Source organism: Leptidea sinapis, chromosome 33, assembly GCF_905404315.1.
Source record: "Leptidea sinapis chromosome 33, ilLepSina1.1, whole genome shotgun sequence".
NCBI lineage: Eukaryota > Metazoa > Arthropoda > Insecta > Lepidoptera > Pieridae > Leptidea > Leptidea sinapis.
Window position 1 is genome coordinate 11,038,996 of NC_066297.1, and position 22,718 is coordinate 11,061,713.

Genomic DNA, 22,718 nt, shown 5'->3' on the forward strand with positions numbered 1-22,718 from the left:
AATGGTGAGTCATAACCGTCGCTCATCCTCTTTCAACATACAACAGAAATTACATGAGAGTTGTCACGTTGTAACATTTGGTTCTCGTGAAAATACCCATGTCATACAGCATTTAGAGTTGTAAATTGTTTCTGTATTTCTGGACGTTCAACTTATAGCATCATCCCAATGGCAAGCAACGCATCTCTTCAGCTCTGGTATTAGTTTCCATCAGCCACTTACTTCCCCCTAAAAAAATCTTGACCTGGATCCACCGTGAAAGAAATTAATGATCAGGCTTACAAGACAGCCTGCTTTAAGCGACTCGCCGACATTGAGTCAGTGCGTCAAATTTATAGATTCGTGGTCAGGCAATTTGAAGGCAGGCATTAATGGGAGTTCAATAAATAAATACCTATAAGTTGAATCAATATCACATTATATGATAAAAAATGCATTCATATTACGATACCTCAGTTCCAAAGTGTAATAGGTCTGAAATTCAGAAGTTTGAAAGAAAGAAAGAAACAAAGATAAATCATTTATTCTGCAACTTAAACCTAGTATACAAATAGACTTATTTATTAGTTTATATTAACATGCAGAATTGGTGGTCTTCTCAGCATAATACTGATCATACCCACAGGTGATATGAAGAGATTGAGATGATATGAACAGTATGAGAATTCGTTCCATAAAAAATAACCCACCATCACCAAAGATAAAAAAGTCGATAAGTCATTACAAGTTAGTTGTTTCTTCCATTATTTCTTCATAAATCTAGAATATTTTTGTTTCATACAGTAACAACTCGAAATGTTTTCTTTTGGAACCCTTTAAGTCGACTCAAGTTAACATTATCCCAAACGAGCTTTATTTAGCGTGATTGCTTACTCTTATTTAATACCTAAAACGAAAGTGCTCGGCACGCCAAAGTAAGTTTTACTTCATAAATCAAAATAGCCTGTTTGCGATCGCTACACTCCCAATGGTCATTTATGCTGTAGCAAACTTTTCAACACAATTGTTTATAAATGGGAGGCTCCTTTGTACAGGATGCCGGTTAGATTATGGGTACCACAACGGCGCCTATTTCTGCCGTGAAACAATAATGTGCAAATATTTTTGTGTTTCGGTCAGAAGGGTGCCGCAGCTAGTAAAATTACTGGGCAAATGAGACTTAACATCTTATGTCTCAAAGTGACGAGCGCAATTGTAGAGCCACCCAAAATTTTTTAGGTTTTTCAAGAATCCTGAGCGGCACTGCATTGTAATGGGCAGGGTTTCAATTACCATCAGTTGAACGTCCTGCTCGTATCGTCCCTTATTTTCATAAAACCTGTTTAGGCGCAATGTGCACTATAAAATGTAATAATGATAGTGAGCTATCACGGTATAAGACGGCTATTGCTATCGGACACTCGTTCGGTGAGTAAAGCTATATTTATTTCACTTCTGTGGTGACGTAAACACACACGCTTTTCCTCTTAACTGATTTTCATTATTATAACACTAGAAATAAGAGATTGCTTGTAACTAATTCTAGTAGGCTTCATAAGATACATAATAGCTTTAAGGGTAAATGTATACACTTTTATAACAAAGTCCCAGCCACTGTTCAGGCATCATCTATAAATAAATTTAAATGTTTTATTAAAAAATGGCTCTGTCAAAACTCCTACAACTCCTCAGCTGAATATCTAAGTGATCGGACAGCCTGGGACTAGATTTTGATTGTTTTATAGCGATAGAAATGAATGTACAATATTGTATATTTTTATTGGAAAGAGCACAAAAACAAGAACGATTGCAGAGTTTCCTGCGCTGCTTCTTCTCTCTCAGAGCGCCAATTGCTTTCGAAGCGGTAGTAGTATCTAGTATATTAGAAATTACATCAAAAAAGAATTCTAAAGGAATCAATTTTGAGAAAATAAATGCCTTTTATGCCTTTTTATAAGCTTCACCTTTTAGTTTGTTTGTTTTCGACTTATTTGGGTGCGATCCTGGCCCACTTTAAACGGACAGTCTTCGTTCAAATTCGTTGATTTACCGAGGACCGATAACAATAGGTATATTAATTTGATTAAATTATCCCATTTTTCAATTTGCATAATAATATTTTTGTTAATTATCATCAATCAGCTATAAGGCAGGATATAATGGTAATTTTAAATTTCAAAATGAATTTCAATTTTTTAGTTCGGTTTTCTATAAAAAACGAGTTTTTTAGTTTTATTTAACTACTATTTATTTCAATTATTTTAAATTTTGCAAGACAAAATGCATTTAGAAAATCTTTGATCTTTTTAGAAGCCATAACTTTGCCCTACGAAATACTACTAACTCGACATAGCCGAGTAGTAGGTATAACAAGTTCTTGACATTAATATTATGAGGGATGTGAAAAATCTGGAATTTTTGTCCAAATAGTTCTACGTTAATCTCTTGTCACGTTTTAGTTCTAATCTGTCCTATACCTATACGGTGACAAAATTATGCTCCCAAAGGTATTATTTAAGTATTCATTATTTATTCATAATAATTGAATTATTCATTCAACAACCCTTTTATCGAAATACGCGAAGCAAGGCAGACTTAATTCATATCAAAACTCGATTTCCAATGAATAATTCAATTGAGTTTTAATTCTATTCAGCGAGGTAACTCAATTTGTTCTAGTATAATTTGAACGGCTTTTGATAATTTCTGTTTCATGTCAAGGTTATTCTCATTTGAAATTTGATTCAACCTGTTGGGAATGTTAATTTAATATTGTTTGATTGGAAGTACCTTTCAGGCAGTGATTAATGTATTGCTTATTCACAGTTTTCAAATGCTAATAAGTTCATATAAGAATAAATAGTTTGACGCTCAGGATCACGCCAACGAACTTCAGCGTTTGGCCGGAGTTAACTATTTTGATTCACGAGCGCACACCAATCCGAAACAAATATAATTCGCACTATAAATGAACTCCACAACAAAGTGGACCTTTTTGGGTGTATGTGGAATGAACTCGCAAGGGTATTGTTATATGTAGTTTGTTATGGTAAATAGTTGTTGATGTTGTTCAAGATTTTTCTATTTTCTGGTGTGATGTAATTATAATAATTAATTAATGTAATATTTCTAATGTAATGTTTGGTTAATTATTTAATGCTGCATTTTTTGATATTTAGTGTGCCCCATGTATTATTATTGTTTGTTTGTAACTGTCGCATTTCCTGTATGCAGTTGCTATATCTGGAAAAGAAAATAATTCATGTGAAAGTGAGCGGCACAATATATATATAATAGTGGAAGCAATACACTCTCACTATATAAAAAAATTACGTTAAAAATAACTGAAAAGTATAAAATAACTTTATTAAGAGTTAATTTAATTCACCTGTTATGCAAACCTTATACCTTAATACTTATACCTTTAATATTAATAAAATATTACTTATTGATAGGGCTTAAGTCGGTGCCCGCTTGGGTTGTTTTGTTCACGAAGCTATCCCCCTCAAAGTCACGCGTGGCGAGTGTAGGTACCTACTATTAGAATTAGCTTGGCACCGACTTTGAGATCGGTTGTTTTGAACGTAGTTTTAATTTTTAATTTTTTACTTTTTACAACATCTATATTAGCGGAAACTATTCACTCTCACTGTATGAAAATGACGTTGAGCCTGTATGTTTCTTTAGATCTGGCGGCTTACAGTGTACTTCACGTTTTTGGAGGAATGGCAGATGATGGCAGTAGGCTTTTAGTTAGTTATGTCTGAGCATTAATTAATAATTAAGTTAGATAGAGTTAAGGGCTCCTTCATAGGTTTTCTTATTCAATTTTACAGTAAAATACCAGACAGTATATACTAGGATCCACTGAGCACAAATTTAAGAAAAATATTAAAGTTTCGTAGATTATATAGAGGATAATGATGTATGGTTCTTGTCTGGTTCTAGGCCACCTAAAATTGTATAATATAACATTAAATACTCTAAGTTGTTAAATGATTTAAAAGATGGTCTGGGAATTTCTTATCAGTTATTTTTCTCCCCGTGTCAAAGCCTCTGTACGAACTGATGTACATTCACGACGTTAACCAAGCGTTGTTGCAATATGTTATGTTACTGTTTCTTCTATGATAAATAAATATATTTCTATTTCAAATAAGCTACTTTGGGTATATAAACAAGGACTGACTTCTGACTTTTAGGAAATGTTAAATTTTGCCTCAAGTCTAAGAAGAAAATTTAAAAAAAATCCACTGGCCGTCTTCAATCAAATAAAAGCTTAGAATAAAATTTCGAGTCTGAAGATTACCGCTTAAAGTTTCAGACACTGCGGTATACTCAAATATAAATTCAAAAAACGTTTATTAATTTAAGTCTTAAATTACACAGTTGAGTGTATAAGTACTAAATACATCCTATCGTCCCGGAAACACTGCACTAGAAATCTCATTAAACAGCTTTGTTGTACGTGGAACAAAGTTCCTAGAAAACCGCTCGAAAACCAGATGGTGGGGTTGATATCCTAACTTGTGACGTGTCGTGTCCGAGGTGGAATTCGGCAGCAGGAATCAGGTGAAACAGCTCTTCGGAACACTCCCCGTGATAAATGCAGTAGAAGAACACAAAGAAGCGACGTCTGAGTTTCACTTTATTACTAAAGTTAATTTTTAATCCTTTCACAAAACCAATCCATCTCACATTTTGCTAATAATTATTATGGAATTTTTTTGCTGAATTAAATTATTATTATTATTAAAACCTCAATACAAGTCCTTTATAGAATACAATAAATATAATCCACTATAAGCACACACTAAACAAAAGATGTAAGAGGATTGTATAGATTGCTACAAGTATTCAACTCCGGGAAGTGTATTCATATATCAACAATTATGCAGAGCTTTCCACATCACCGCACATCTGGGGAGAGACAAAGAACTGCGGTAAATTTCATGTTCACTGGCTCTAACAATGGTGACGTCATTCCATTTAAGTGCATATTAATGGCAAGTTTAAATATGATGCAGTGAAGTGAAGCATTAAGTTGCGACCTACACACATCAAAAAAGTCTAAGCAACATGCATGATATTACAAATTTACCATTTATATTAAATTATTTCTAAGTCTTTATTCACTCAAAGTGCATAAGTATGTAAACTTTTTTGTTATTGATGACATACTGGCTGGTTGTAAAAAAAAATTCGATTATATTTTGTTTTTTCATAAAATTAAATGAAAGGGAATTTGTTTGAATTTAAGTGCGGTTTTATTGCTACGTATAGTCTTGATTTTATAATTTTAACAACCATTTAAATAAAGTTAGCGACAAAATTGAATTTTTAGATATTCTTTACGTCATGGAGCGATGTCATTTGATGGCAAATGAAATGCAAAAAGCTGTAGGGATGTTGCAAGCGGGAAGTAATCAATCTCAGCTATCTCGGCATTTTGGCATTCATAGTAGTGTAATTTGTCGTCTTTGGCAGCGCTTCAATAATACAAGGGAACCCGCTGAACAGCATTCAGGCCGTAAAAGGAGTACAACCACTCGGCAAGACCGGTACATACAACTGACTGCAAGACGCCAGCCGATGTTAATCGCTCGAGAGATGAGTTTGAGGCTACAAAATTCAAGTGGTGTTGATGTAAGTCCCCAAACTGTACGAAATCGACTGCATGAGTACGGCCTACGAGCTCGACGCCCAATTAGGTGCCCACCGATACGTCACGGGGCTCGTCGAAATGAATGGTGTAGAGAACGCAGAACATGGACCCAGGGAAAATGGGATAAAATTATGTTTTCCGATGAGTCGCGATTCGGGTTTAGGCCTGATACAAGAAGGGGTGTACCGTGGGCCCGGAAATACTGAAAGGCTCAGGTGCATTCAGGAAGTTTATCCATACAGTGCAGCGGATAAACAGTTATGATATGGGCGGGTATTATGAAGAACAGGCGAACTGAGCTCGTTTATGTAAATGGAAACATGAACGCTGAAAATTACGTTCAGGATACTCTCAGACCTTATGTCCATCCATTTGCAAACCCCCCACAAACCTTTGGCTCCAATTTTACGTTAATACATGACAATGCGCGTTCACATACAGCTCGGCGAACCAGTCAATACTTGGCAACGGAGAACGTCCGGGTATTGCACTGTCCTGCACAATCGCTAGACCTCAACTCCATCGAGCATGCATGGGACATGCTCCATAGACGTGTTTTGAAGTACTTGGACGGAGTGACAACAACCCAACAGCTGAAGGGTTTGCTACAATTCCATTGGGAGCGAATACCACAAGATGACATAAACAGTCTCATTAATTCAATGAATAATCATTGCCGACAAGTTCTAAATAGCAGAGGAGGCCATACTTTGTATTAAATTATCCTATTCTTTCACAATAAATTTTGTTAAAAAAATGTTTAGTTGCTTATGCACCTTAGTTTCTGCGGTATATTCTAATATTGTTAATTTCTGTTTTTAAAAGAACTTATAAAGACAGCAGCTGTTATTTTTACGTCATATGACCCTAAAAATAATATTTTAAAAATAAAATACAACGGTATAATGTGCAAAACCATCCTAAAATTTAAATTAGTACATGTTGCTTAGACTTTTTTGATGTGTGTATTATATCCAAGTCTAGAGTGGATGTCAATATATTCTTGATAATGTAATGTAATATACATAGGCACATAAGTGAAGTAGAAACTGTCTATAAACTGTCATAACCATAATGTTAACACCAGGAACAGACATAAACTTATAATGCCTACTACTCGGCTAAGTCGAGTTAGTAAGTCTTTTGTGGGGCGATGTATATGCTTTTACAACAATATCCCAGAAAATGGTCAAAATAAAAGTATTACGTTATTCAAAAGAATTGTTAAAAAACATTTGTGTGGTAAAGGTTACTATAACATAAATGACTTGACAGAATGGAGTGACCGCCTTCAGGCTATTAAATAATAAGTTTAATTGTACAATATTAGTTTGTAATCATATTTTTTTGTTGAAAAAGAAGCCCGCAGAGGTTTTTGCGCCCATTATTCTCAGGTCTGAGGCATTCGTTTTGGAATGGGTGGTACTTTTTGACTTTCATTTAAGTGATGTCACATCCATTCAATAAAAAAATTTGAATTTGAATTTGAAAAATCTAAAATCTCGCAGATGTGTTTGATATTACTATTAAAATTTAGATCTTACTAACAATTGAGTGTCTATTATAATAAAGTATTATTATAATAAGGGATAATACCTTTGAAGAATTTATTTTGGCGATTTGTTGTTGGACGGTCAGTCGGTTTGGATGATTTACAGTTTGCATGTTAAAAATGATAATACTGTGGCCTAAGATCATTCATACATCTAGATACAACGTGACAGCTGTGAAAACGTCGAAAAAATTTGAGGTTAACTGCTAACCTCTATTTTGACTAACACAAAGTGACATACAAATCGCGAGTGTAAGACCTAGCTTGTCTGACGTACCTGGCCTGTTTTCATAGGTTTTTTAGCAGCAAAAGGCTCTATCTAGATGTATAAATTATGTAAGACTCTGGCATTGGCATTCGTATTAATAATTGATGACGGAATGAGAAGAGCATTCACCATAGTAAAAGAAGGTCACATCCTTTACTATAGTGAATAACTACACAACCCACTGAATATATTAGTATCACAGAGCTCAAGTCTAATACTCTGTTGAATGCATTTTAATTACAGCACGGAATTTTAACTTATTAATAACAATCGACAGCCACTCACAATTTACGAGGAAACTACACCAAATAATTTATTAGCTTCATGTAGCGGTAACAAAATAAAAAAAATATGTTAAAATAAATAAGTGTATTCGAAAAACTCAAAAATTAATTAGTCAGAATAAACAATCGGTAAGGAAATTATACAAAAAAACTAATATTAAATTAAAAAATAAAGCGGAGAAATTAATTACAAAACTAGAGAGCGATATATTAAAATATATAAATGATACACAGTCACTGCAATCTATTATATAAAATTAACAAAAATCGATACAATCTTTAAATGATAAATATATTAGTTCTCAAAAATTAATTAATGAATATTCACACAACATGGACGAAATTATAAAACTCTCCTCTTACAATGCTGAGCTATTTGAATCTCTTACCAATAACCAGATACTGTGTAATTGTAACAAATCCCGTAATAGAATTAAAGTGGGAATTAATTCTGAACTTCGTGATGAAACAAGTCACAGCCAAAAAAATATAAAATCGCCAATTGCTTGCGATCAACTTTCAAAACAGAAAGTAATCATGTATAGTAATGATATAGGGAAAAAATGGGACCCTTATTTAACACTTACTTGAAGGGATATGAAATAATTAATAATTGTTTTCCCTCTTGTAACTTTGACTACATAATGAAAAAAAATATTCTAGACCGAAACATTACTAACAGCTCTACTTTAATAATATTTATTGGGGAAACTAAAGACTTGAAAAGAGATTATTTGGTAAAATACCTTGATACTCTGTCTAACTTAAACGTCAAAAAAATTTTCATATATTCGTTTCCATATAGTCATCAGGTGTCTCACGTAGAAAATGAATTGAGGTACAAACTAAACATGACATTATATAATTTATCTACCTATAATAATAAATTTAAAATTATTGATTAAAACAATTTTAGTTACATCAAAGGTGGTTGTTATATATATAAAGCACACACTCAAGTTACCTATAATTATAAAAAACAAATTGCTATTTCTCTATATTATTACTTAGAAGTTTCAGAAAAAAACTTGAGTAGTAAAGACTCTTTAAAACTTATACAAAGACAAAAGAGATTTCCTCTAGCAATCCGATAAATGTGCTTAATATTATAAATAATAATATTGAATGTAATAGTTCTAAGAAGTGTATTGGAAAATCAGTTGAACAAGCTACTGCCGCAAAATTAATTACTTATTTAGTTCACCAGAATATTCAGTCTATTAGAGGTAAGAACTTAGAAATTGATTTGTTCTTGAATAGTGAAAATATTCACATTTTTTGTGTTTCTGAACACTGGTTGAAAGCTGAGGAACACAATATGTTTAATTTTAGTAAGTATATAATAGGAAGTTCCTTCTGTAGATTAAACTCTATTCATGGTGGTTCATTAATAATAATGAAAAAAGATTTAACTTTTAAAAATCGGAGAGATATTGTTGGGCTTTCAATTGAAAAAACAATAGAGATATCCGCAGTAGAATTGAAGCAACTAGTAGTAGTATGTGTGTATAGACCACCCGTATCGAACTTTGAAACATTTGTTACAAATATGGAAGTCGTATTAGCGAAATTAACTCGTTTGAATAAAAAAATAATTGTGTGTGGAGATTTTAATGTTAATATTTTGGAAAAGTGCGCAATGAGCCAAAGCATAATTAACCTTTTTCAATCTCATAACCTTAACATTTACTTACAACTTGTATCGACAACATTTTTACAGATATAATTCCAAAAACAAAACAGGTTGTCCATAAACTTGACTCAGATCATTTAGGACAGCTAATAACATTCGAACATAGTATGAGTAAAAAAATAAAATATGGAAATATAAAGATTATACCCACAACTAAAACTAGGTCAAAATTGATGCAAGAATCTTTATTACATAAACTTCCGTTTTTATCGGACAACCTGACTTCAAACGAAAAGTATAATTTATTTTTTCATTCTTTTATCGATCTTTTAAAAGAAATATTTACACCTAGACCGATAAGGGTATCGATTTTTTTAACGTTCAGCGAATGGGCAACACCTGACTTACATAAACGGAGGAAAACAATGTATGGATTATATAGAGAAAAACAATTCAACAGAAGCGATACATTTAAGAAATATGTTAAACAGTACTCAAAGCAGTTTAGAAAAGACTGTCTCTTAGCTAAATCCAAATTTCTATGTTCGAAAATCCAAAAAAGCACAAATAGAATAAAAACTATATGGGAAGTTATTAATAATGAAACAGGACGGGCAAGTCGAGTAAATAATAAGCACAAATTACAAATAAAAGGCAAACTTTTAAGCGAAGACACTGAAGTAGCCAACGCTTTTGAATTATTTTTAACCGATATTCCACTCTCCACAACAAAGGAATTGAATTCCTCAACGACCTCCGCTGTTGCCAAAATGAAGAAAAGTGTACCAGAATGTAAAATTAATTTTAATTTTTTTCATATAACTCCCTCTTATATTATTAAAGTATTTAACTTACTTAAAGTCAAAAGAGCCAGTGGCTTATGGGGTGTCTCAGTTCACATCGTTAAAACATTAATTGAAATTATTGCTCCTGACTTGGCCTTAATTTATAACAGCTGTATTGATGAGGGTGTTTTTCCTGATTTACTTAAATATAGCAAAATTAGTCCATTTTTTAAATCTGGCAGTGTAACTGATCCTAATAATTATAGACCTATATCAGTCTTACCTACTATAAGCAAAATTTTTGAAAAAATTATTTTATTACAGTTGACGACACATTTTTATGTAAACAACTTAATGCATCGAAATCAATTTGGTTTTACTCGAGGTTCATCAACAATTGATGCTGGTATCGAATTAATAAAGAATATCTTTGATGCTTGGAAGGATTGTTTTGATGCTTTGGGTGTTTTTTGTGACTTGACAAAAGCGTTTGATTGTGTTCATCATGAGACCCTTATTAATAAATTATATCATTACGGACTACGAGGAGTCTCACTGAAACTATTAAAATCATATTTACAAGGAAGAATCCAATTCGTTAATGTTAATGGAAAGCAATCCTCTGGTTCCTTGGTCTCAATACTGGGACCTTTCCTGTTTGTAAGGTATATTAACGATCTCCCATTTTTTATAAATAACAAGCATCATGTAGTCTTATTTTCCGATGATACATCCTTGTTATTTAAAATCAAACGTCAGCAAGATCAGTGTGAAGAAGTAAATAATGCTTTGTTAGGAGTATCAAACTGGTTCAATATGAATTTATTATTAAATAAAATTAAAACAAAATGTTTGAAATTTACGTTGCCTAATGTAAGGCAAGTACATACAAAAGTAAATATTAATGACACAGAATTGAAAATTAATGATAATGCAGTATTTTTAGGTATAACAATAGATTCCAAACTTCAGTGGGGGCCTCACTTACACAATTTAAGTAGTAAATTGAGTTTACCAGCTTTTGCTGTAAAAAGGATATGGGAACTTACTGACATAGATATAGCAAGAATTGTCTATTTTAGTTATTTTCATAGCGTTATGTCGTATGGAATTATACTATGGGGTAGTGCAGCGGAAGTCAATAATATCTTCATACTTCAAAAAAGAGACATACTACTAAATAATATTATGTAAGAAATTAATAGCTGTACTATGGTATAAAATGAATTTCCCGGTCCGAATTGACTGTCGAGTGAATATGAGATTTGGAAAGTTCTTGAAACGTCGGGTTAACTAAAATAATAATAAAAATGTAACTTTTACGTAAAAATCTAATGTAAAAGCAAAGTTACAAAACAATTACATGCGCTTTAATTTAATCTTTTATTTAAATAAAATGAATTATAGTAAACAAGTTATGAATAACATTCTAAATACGCATTAGAATGAAATCTATTTTGAATTTTTCAGGTATCAATGAGAAAATGTAGTTCGGTTAAATATAACGAAAATCTTTCAAATTATAACAATTTCTCTGATTCCTGATTTAAAAAAATGTTTATTAGGTAAAAATATAAGTAATTACGTCACTAACTGGCTTGATTAGAAAATAACGTGGATAAATGAGTTTCAAAATAAGGAAAATTATTTGGAATAAAGCCTGTCTTTATCCGAAGAGAAAAATTCCCGTTATGACAAGGTGGAGTCGACGTAGTGATAAAAGTTTTGAGAAATGTCTGTAATAACTTATTTCGAAAAGTTGGTAAGCGAGAGTTATATTAGAGCACATAGAGTTATGAAGATAATATCCATTTAAATATATTTGTAATTGGCTGATAAAAATATTATGACAACTCAAATTGATTACTTAATGTAATTTAAAAAAAATAACGGATTGCCCTCCGGGTGTGCCGGAAGAAGTGAAAACTTGAACATTTTTGAAATTGATAAGGAATGATTTCGCACGAATTGCTTTATTTATTATGCTTGCTTTATTATTTACGCAGACCTATGTGGAAGGCTTATTATAGTATTGAAGATTACTTAAACGATATTACAATTTGGAATAAATAGTATCATAGTTGTTTTTTTTATGGTTCAGCATGTTATTGTTTCAGTGGATTGCATTATTTTTAAAATATAAATGTTTTAACTTTTGTGTAAGTAATTAAGATGTATTTGAATTGTAATTTTGGTGATTGACTAATGATCAATTAAATGTATTATGACTTTGACTTTTAACTATCAGTATATAACTGCTAGCGTGAATGTGGTTAAATACAATATTCATTTATTGCACTATCGAACACAAATATAACAATTTATGTGACATATTTGAAATTAAATTTTTGTTATTATATCATAAATAGTTTACAATTTTCACAAAAGACTCAAGTCCCTCCTTACGAATTTTTGATCAGGTCACTTGACCTGATGCGAGTTTAATATTTTATACCCATCCCAAAAAAGCACTCAACGCCGCTAAAGAAAATTTCACTTCAAAAATATCAATTGAATATGGATGACAATACTACCCCATAAAAAATAAGTTACAAAGACCAGAGTTATGGTACAGAGCTCCATCTCTGCATGTTTATAGTCAATGTTGATATTAATATATCAACTGAAGTTAAAGTTTGACAATCTAATTTGAATCCTATAAACTTTCACCATGATTTCAACGACTGTCTTACGAATTTTCGATCAGGTTCACGTGTCCTGACGCGAGTGCGAAGACAACTCCTCAACGCCTCTAAAGAAGTTTTCACTTCAAAAATTACACGCGTGTCAACCCTTTATAGAATACATTGAATGTATATATAATGTTTACATTTTTTGTATAATGTTACATAATCTTGGTTTCTAGAAGTTGATGATAGTTGACTTTGAAAATATGGTAATAACATAAGAATTTTTCAATAAATCTTTCAGAACCTCTACGCAGATTATAAAGAACACTTCGGGAGGAAACAATCGATATCAGCTAAATATTTCACAACGATGTTCTTAAATTTATTCAACCTCGAAACATTTGCTAGAGTTGGTAAGTTGACGAGCAAATCGACCAGCTCCGGGGTTGAATTTGCATATAATCAAAGTATTCATTTTGTCTTATTGGAGTTGGAATTATTTTATATTAATTGGAATTTGCTGGGATTATTCCAAGGTAATAAAATTGATATAATATATTTTTTATAAAACTTGAGTGAGAAGTTTTTGGGGAAATGAGTTTAAGAGGGGCAAACGGTTATTTTCTACGAAATCATAATCATCATCATCAGCCGGAACATGTTCACTGCTGGACAAAGGCCGCCCCCAAAGATTTCCACGACGACCGATCCTGCGCCGCCCTCGTCCAACGTATTCCGGTGATCTTGACCAGATCGTCGGTCCATCTTGTGGCTTACCGGGGCTTATCGACACTGCGTCATCCGGTACGTGGTCGCCATTTGAGGACTTGACTGCCCCGACGGTCGTCTGTCCGTCGAACTACCTGCCCTGCCCACTGCCACTTTAGTTTCACAATCATATGGCATATGTCGGTGACTTTGGTTCTCCTGCGGATCTCCTCATTCCTTATTCGATCTCGCACGGAAACTCCGAGCATAGCCCTCTCCATTGTCCTATATACAATGAGCTTCCTCATAAGGCCCATAGTGATGATAGTGTACGAAAGACTTTTTATAAAACTTTAAATACATATTTATTTATGGAAGAGGACGAGCATGTGAGCCAACTTATGTTCACCTTCTGATCACTGGGCGCACACTCTATTAAACTCCAATTAATAAAAGAGAGAGAGATGTAGGCGTTTTTTAGAGGTACCCATGGCATATCGTGCAGGAAACACCGCGCAATAAACATCGTCTACCTTAATAGTGTAGGCCTCATCCTCTTGACTTGAAAGCTACTCGTCGGCGAAGTAGCTATCATGTCAGTGTGTGAGCATTGTTGTTTTTTTTGTAGCGCGGAATAGCTAGTAAAATTACTGCCTTAATGAGACTTAACATCTTAATGAAGTCTCGAGGTTATGAACTCCATTGCGATACCGCTCAAAATGTAGTGTTTTTCAACTACCAGGTGAATGTCATAAAAAAAATGAATAGTCCGGTTAATGTAGACATTTAAAATAACAAAAATTGCCGGAGGTGCAAATTTTGGTGGAGAACTAGGGATTACCATTACAAATAAAGTTTTAAAAAACCCCATCGATCCTATGTGTGCCACAAAAGTTATTTGGGGTCACACAAACGAAAACGATAAGTTTTATCAAAATCAATCCTCAAACCAAGGTTGTAAATCTTAAAATTTTCTACAAAAATGGTCTTAAGGATTTTTTTCCTAAGAGTTACCATTACTGAGATATCACAATTCTTAGAGTCACAATCAGGCACATTGATATATTTTTTTGTAGCACGCAATAACTACTTAAATTACTGCCTTAATGAGACATAACATCTTAATTAAGGCGCGAGTTGATGAACTCCATTGCGATACTGCTCAAAATGTTGTGTTTTTTAACAACCAGGTGAACGTCATAAAAATAGACTGAAGCCGCATTTGATTTAATTGATTTGATTTTAATTTGTTATTTGAACTTACAAGGTAGGTTTCCGTATTAATAATAGCATTATCTAAATCTCAATCAATTTACATCAAGTGCGCACTCCAGGTATAGTCTACTCAATCATCTAAACAGAAAACAGTTAATTAATTACACTGCTGAGACCATCATTAATATTGGAAGTAGATTGTGTATTTATAGGTATAATGTTATAGTTCCTCACTTACTTACCTACATCAAAAAAGAAGAGTTATAATGTGCTCTTCAACTGCATTTTGAGCGCTTATTTTAATATTATATTCACATCAGTGGGAGGCTCCTTTGCACAGGATGCCTCCTAGAGTATGGGTACCACAACGGCGCTTATTTCTGCCGTGAAGCAGTACTTTGATTCGGCCTGAGGGCACTCAAATTTTATAGGTTTCGTTTTAGTGCAATAATTTGATGACGATGACTATGTGGTAAAATTGCTTCCGGAACTTCCTAATTATAGGTTTCACGGTTTTTGTTTCATGCCAGTTAGGGACGAGACGAGCAGGACGTTAACCTGATCTTAATCGATATGCCCTGCTCATTACAATGCTGCTCAGGATTCTTGAGAAACTCATAAATGCTTAGCGACACTACAACTTCACTATTCACCTTGACTCGTAAGATGTTACGTCTCACTTGCCCCGTAATTTCACAAGCTACGGCGCCCTGCAGACCAAAACACAATAATGCTTACACATTACTGCTTCACGGCATAGTGACACCGTTGCGGTCCCGATAATCTAGCTGGTATCCTGTGCAGCAGAGCCTCCCACTGGTAAAAATGCTACATTATAATTAACTTTTTGACTTGAAGCAACCAAATTATAAGGATTTAAATGAAAATTATAGCGACAGACTCATCTGGTGATGAAGCCGGGATATATAAACGAACTCCTTTATAAAACCACTAGTCAAAGCCTGTTTGGGCTCACTTGTTGGTGGCACCCAACACCATAAAACTCAGGCGTTGAAAACCAGTTAGGTTAAAATATAACATCAATATATCTATTACTTTTCATACTGTGGTGGTGACTTTTTTTATGAAAATAAGGGACGAGATCAGTACGTTCAGCTGATGGTACTTGATACACCCTGCCCATTACAATGCAGTACCGCTCAGGATTATTGAAAAACTTAAAAATTATGAGCGGCACTACAACTGCGCTCGTCACCTTGAGACAAGATGTTAAGTCTCATTTGCCCCGTAATTTCACTAGCTACGGCGCCCTTCAGACCGAAACACAACAATGCTTACACATTACTGCTTCACGACAGAAAAAGGCGCCGTTGACTATTTGTTAGAGGAAAAAAATGTTGTTGTTAATTTAGATACACAATACCTACTGTTTTAATTATCTGTATTCTTTATTAATCATTTCTGAATTCAGACATTTCTTTCATATAACTTTCTAAGTATATACCTTATACATAAATAAATTTTTTCCATGAAACTTACCAAAGTATACAATGCGCTTACATATGCAGCATGCTTGACGTGCAGCGTGCGACAGCATGGCAATGTTGTGTCCTGCTCATGTGCTGACCACGCTTTCATCTGTGAATCAAGTTATGTAATTAATACGTACGTACGTACATTATACACAAAAAGTAGATAGATAGATAGACACTTTATTGCATACCATATAGACTTAAAAATAGGAATTTATATAAAAAAGATCGAAAGCTAATTACAGGTACGCAATTGGCGGTCTTATCGCTTAAAGCGATCTCTTCCAGACAACCCAAAAAGATACAGGATACAATAAGTTATTATAACAGGTATCTTGAAAATAATATCTGTAAATATTCCTTTACTCAATTTAAGTTGTTTAATAATAACAATAATATTACACACATACTTATGATTAATATAAAAAATAAAAAAGCAAATTTACATATATTTACTATACTTAATACATAATAATACTACTAAATACTATATAAACACAATAGCAAACTGATAACAGTATTTATTATACGCACAGAGAGTTACATAACATCTGATATACTTGAGAAATAGTGTTTGGTAAGCATTAAATTGAAAAAATTTAAAAAGTACGTAGCGAAGACATAAGAAAGAAAATCAAGCTTACTGATGCACTAAGACTCGCGCTAACATTGAAGTGGCAATGGGGTGGCCACATTGCACGCTACACAGACAGGCGGTGGACCATCAAGAGACCACCAATTGGAAAGGATCACCAGGTAAAAGAAGCACTGGTAGACCAAAGCAGCGATGGGCAGATGACATCGTGCAGGCGGTGGGGACAAACTAGATCGATCAGGGCAAGGCTAGGGAAAAATGGAAAAAGTTGAAGAAGGCCTATACCCAAAATGGGGTCCATAACCAAAATTATATAAGAAAATATAATTAATTTGGTCACTTTAAATAAAATTAGCACTAGATTTTAAGAACTTTAAATTACTAACATTTGATTGTAAAATAAGGGTTATAGAATAAATGGATTATTATTATTATAGGTACATTATAAAAATACATATTTATATAACATAACACATATCCTATCTGGTGACCGGTGTGCTTTACTTCACCTAACCAAATGCAAATACACAAAACTTCCTACAAAATTTAACATATTTTACGAAATTTGCAGAAGTTCAATCATAACTATTATTATTTCGTGTCCTTGCAATGATATAAAGGCATTTGTTTTCTCAAAATTAATTCGCTTAAAATTGTTTTTGATGTCATTTCTAATATACTAAATACTACTACCGCGAGAAGAAGCGACTGTATTATAAAAGTGTATAATGTCCCCGCAGTACTCAAAGAGGAGGTAAATGCTACGTTATAAAAGGCGGGACTGCCTAAGTAAAGAATTAAAGTTAGTTTAGTATGAAACGTGCAGTGATTTGACACATAAGTTTGAAATAATAATTATTACAGTATGGCGATTGGCGATAAAGTATAATCTGGCTAAGTTTTAAAGAGAACAGTTGCTTATAACCTAGTGGATTGGTACTTGCGGAAATTAAACTACATCATTGAATAGGCCAATTTCTTCGTAAGAACAGAAGCCTTTACTACTAAACCTGCGAGTTTTTATCGCAAACATAGACGATTCGTCATTGCAATGGTCAATAATATTGCCAATCATTAGATAGGACAAAATTCTTACAAAACTCACTGAAAATCATGTGTTCCGTACCATTAGTACAGAAATTATACAAGCCAGCACTGATAAGTGCCAATACGAGAGAGTGCCAAGTGTTCATGAATATTAAACCTATAGAAAATCGGATCTATGTATTTTGTTATCATTTGTATTCTCATAAACTTATGTCATTCATTCTAAATACCTTAATGATATATGAACAGTGCCAGTTGAGTAATTTAATGATAAATGGCGATTACAAAAGTACTCCGCCAAGGCCCATTAGGTTATTTGACTATAATACCATCATTGAATAATAAACTATATATGTATATTTATTTATTTATCAAAGTTTACTAACTAGATACATAATTTAAAATATACGAATAAGAAAAACATTTACAAGTGTTACTATTTATATATATCTAAATTAAAGGTATGCACGATGTTACTAAAAAATAAAAATAATGAATTTACTACTAATTACTTTTATCTATATTTACTTAATTATATATTTTTAATGTTAATGATTTATATATATGTTAAAATTAAAAAATATTTCAGTATTATGATCTAATTTAAATATTTAATATCCGGACGGCCGAGACTTGCTCGTATTTTTAAAATTGTACAAAACTTGAACAAAAAAAACTTATAGGTAATCTGGATTCGAACCCGGGTCTTCTGCTTTCCGTATCACCCCGTCCCATCATCATTATAGTCATGTATATAGTGGCGAAATTTACCTTTGTATTCTAATGTTATTTTGTAACTGTTTCTCATAAAAATACGGATAAAACTACATTTTTTAAAATTGAAACCTAGATCGATTTCTCGCCCCCGAAACTACCTGTACACTAAATTTCATTAAAATCGTTGGAGCCATTTCCGAGATTCAGATTATATACAAACAAGAATTGCTCGTTTAAAGATATTAGATATAGTTTACACATATCTAAATATTTATATACTTTACACATATTAAGGGTTAAATGGGTTTATTTCTTTAAAATTTGATAATTATTGGGGAATAAGTAAAATTCGACAACTAAACATATTTAATGATATAAACGATTCATTCAATTTCATATGCATGTTAAATATTTACTCATGGCAAAGTGGTTAGTGATCCTGACGTCTTAGCTGAAGGTCCCGAGTTCAAATCCTAGATGCAAACCTTTATACGCTATATGTGTTAATGGATATTGTACTTTATACAGGCTATATCGTTAAGTGTGACCAGGCCATTTAATTCCATAACTATAAATTGATATGAAAAGTACGTTACATAACCAATAAAACGACATATACATACAATACAATAACTTTTTTTTAAATCAAACGAGAAGTATCATTTTTTTTTAATATTAAACACTCTCCTACACACTTATTATGAGATAAGTAGAAATGTTATACTTTTCTTATTCTAAAAGGTTAATTTAGCTTAGTTCTGATATTAGGACAACTGTTTATTAACCTAATTACCAAATAAATGAAACTATAAATATTTTTTAAATATATTTATTTCTTAGTAAGTATGTTGGATGTGGGAACGACCTTTCTACTATTCTCATACTAAATGTATGGAAGTGTTTGATATATCTGAATATCGCTGTTTAGCAACCCATTGCAGACTATACCTTACTATCTAACCCTACGAGATAATTTGTGTTTTTTTTTTTAAATAAAAATAAGGGATGAGTCGAGCAGGACGTTTAAGTGATAATAATACATGCTAATTAAATTATTTTAAGGCAGAAAAATAATATTCTCGGTGAATCAATAAAAAAAGTGTAGATCAGGAATAAGTACATCTTCATAGAAGACGAAAGCTTTATTAACATTTTTCGCCTCGAACAGCAACTTTGTGGAATCAACTTCCGGCCGCGTTATTCCCAAGGACTTGTATTCCTTCAAGCTTAAAGCACTCCCACCTCAAAGGCCGGATTTACATCTCGGGACCTCTAGTATTGCCGATTTTCATGGACATCTGGTTTATTTCACCATGTGCACCATATAGCCTTTTTTTTATTAAATATCCGGAAGACCGAGCCTTGCTCGGATTTTTAAGAATGTACAAAACTTGAACAAAAAAAAACTAATAGGACATCTAGATTCGAACCGGGGTCTTCTGCTTACCGGATCACCCAATGTCCCATCTGAGCTATTATAGTCTTGTATATAGTGGTGAAATTTACCTTTGAATTCTAATGTTATAGTAGCTGTCTCTCATTAAAACACGGATAAAACTACATTTTTTTAAATTGAAACCTAGCTAGATCGATATCTCGCTCCCGAAACTACCTGTATACTAAATTTTATGAAAATCGTTGGAGCCGTTTCCGAGATTCAGATTATATATATACAAGAATTGCTTGATCAGAGGTATAAGATACGGGTTTACTCACTATTTATCGGTGTCGGTACAGACTAGTTTCAAACCAATCGGAGGACCTTCATCAGGGTGAGTGTAGTGAGTTCGCTGTAACGTCCCGTCTCTTACTGCCGTATTAATAAATAACTTAACAATGTCTCACGAAAGTTTTAATAATTTACTTGCCCTTTTGCTTGCTTTAATATAAAAAGGTTTTAAACAATTATAAAATCATTTACGTATATAACAGGTGGTCAATTTCAATTCACATTTGTACTCGAATGTTTCCATACTATCGTACAAGATATAATATCAATTAAAATCGTTATGGTGGATTTTAATTATTTTTATGTAATGCGGAAATATTCTATAAAAATTTCAGTTGTTAGCTATTACGGATTATATAATACTTCGCACTGAAAGACAAACATACAGACAGCTGGAAGGACTGTGGACTTTCATATATAAACTGTATCGTAACAGTTCCTATGACATAATGGTTAACATATTTTATCATATATGAATGATTATTATCTTTAAAATGATATAATTTGCATATATTTATGAATTTTGTTTTAATATAAAGCATCAGTTTATTGTTAATTTAATTAAAATAGCGCGTCGGATTTTCAGAACTGTAGATAGTTCATTGGAGTGTGCTTAATTTGGCAGCCGATGCTCAGACGAACGAGCAATTTATCTCTCCGATATTAAATGCCCTCAATTTTTTATTTATTTTAACACCAAAACCCTCTTAATTGTAAAGTGAATATATTGACCACTTTTTATCAAAGTCACTCATAACTTTCTTATTTGTGGCTGAAGCCAGGAATTTTTAGTTTGATAAAATCTTCGATAGAAACAGTTTTGCTAATTTCAAAGCATATTGCTATTTCATTATAATATTTGTTGCAGTTTACCATTGTCCATCTTTTATCGTATCTGTTACTGAGATTATATAAAATATTTCCACATATTTCCAGTATTTGATCTCGAAATAATTATTTAATATCCGGCGACCGAGCCTTGCTCGGATTTTTAAGAATGTACAAAACAAAAAAAATCTAATAGGACATCTGGATTCGAACCGTGGTCTTCTGCTTTCCGGATCACCCGATGTCCCATCTAAGCTATTATAGTCATGTATATAGAGGCGAAATTTACCTTTGTATTCTAATGTCATTGTAGCTATTTCTCATTATATATATACAAGAATTGCTCGTTTAAAGATATAAGATATAATGACGTGCCACCCGTAATGTTATTATATTATCCTTTTCGTAATTAAAGCGTTTCATAATTTTTCTATTTTTTTGGATAATTTTATATATCAAAATAGAATAATAATAATTTTTTTCTAAATCCATAATAATCTAATTAAAAAAATCGAAAAGATATATTGTTGGTTAAATATTTATAAAAATACAATAATAACAAAAAAATACACAGCATAAATGAAAAATATACTTTTTTAGATTCAAGAATTCATCGAGACTACATACTATAGTAGTCGACGCGACGTCAAACAATTTTTTAGCTACTAAAGTAAAACTAATTCAAATAATCACTACCTTTATTTTGTGTTAGCCTTGAGACTTCGTTGCCTGATAACTGCTATGTCTTTACACATAATACTTATCTATCGAACTACTTTACGACACTTTTATGATCATTACATAAGTAACAGTTAATAAAAGCTTAACCACAACATTTCATATATTCTGTTACCTGCCTTTTGAATGATGGAACTACAACTTTGAACACAGTTTTCATACTAACATTTTCACAATATTAATATTCGCAATCGTAATACAGATAGGATTTATCGCAAAGGGACGTGCTCCCTCTACGAAGGATTCTTATAAACTGGCCTACGGCGACAAGTTGCGACTAAAAGCTACGTTTCAGCTACGAAAATGCTTTCTCCCTACGAGCCACGGTATCAGTGATTTGTTTGGAGAATAATAAATGACTTTTCCTTGCATTAATACTTTGCGAACATTTTAACGTGTATACTTTTAATTTCGGTTAAATGTTTTATATAAATGCAACAGTAATTTAAGGATCTAATAGTGACATAATTTTTTTTTTTTCTGTGATTTCTAAACAGTTTTAACTTTATAGTATTCAGCGTTATTAATCAGTGGTCTATTAAACATCTATTTAGCCCATTTGACAACTAAATTATATTCTTATATATTCGTGATGTGTTATTCATCTGTTTTATCGTATAGAATGACTTAGAATATTTATCATCTCTCCCAAAAAGTCCAACTTATATATATAATTCTCGTGTCCCGGTGTTTGTTACCAAAATCCTCCGACACGGCTAAACCAATTTGTTAGAAATTTTGTTTATATATCGGGTATATCTGAGAATCGATCGTCATCTATTTTTTATACCCCAAAAATTTTAATATCACTTTTTTTTATTACTTTAATTGGCAATACAACGTTTGCTGGGT

General features: G+C 32.5%; 1 protein-coding gene across 3 annotated transcripts in view; it reads right to left on the reverse strand.

Moving 5' to 3' along the window:
• LOC126974651 (uncharacterized) overlaps positions 1-22,110 on the reverse strand; it is a 39,681-nt gene extending 17,571 nt beyond the window's left edge. Inside the window, exons 1-2 of one of the 3 annotated variants that reach the window (XM_050822189.1) lie at positions 21,986-22,110; positions 16,220-16,318 (exon numbers count right to left, since the gene is read on the reverse strand). In XM_050822189.1, the coding sequence (XP_050678146.1) occupies positions 16,220-16,318 (99 nt within the window). In that variant the 5' untranslated portion in view covers positions 21,986-22,110. Of the gene's footprint in view, positions 1-16,219; positions 16,319-21,824 lie in introns of all 3 variants that reach the window. The other 2 variants (XM_050822188.1, XM_050822187.1) reach the window with 2 other exon arrangements.
• Between the last annotated feature and the right edge of the window lie 608 nt (positions 22,111-22,718).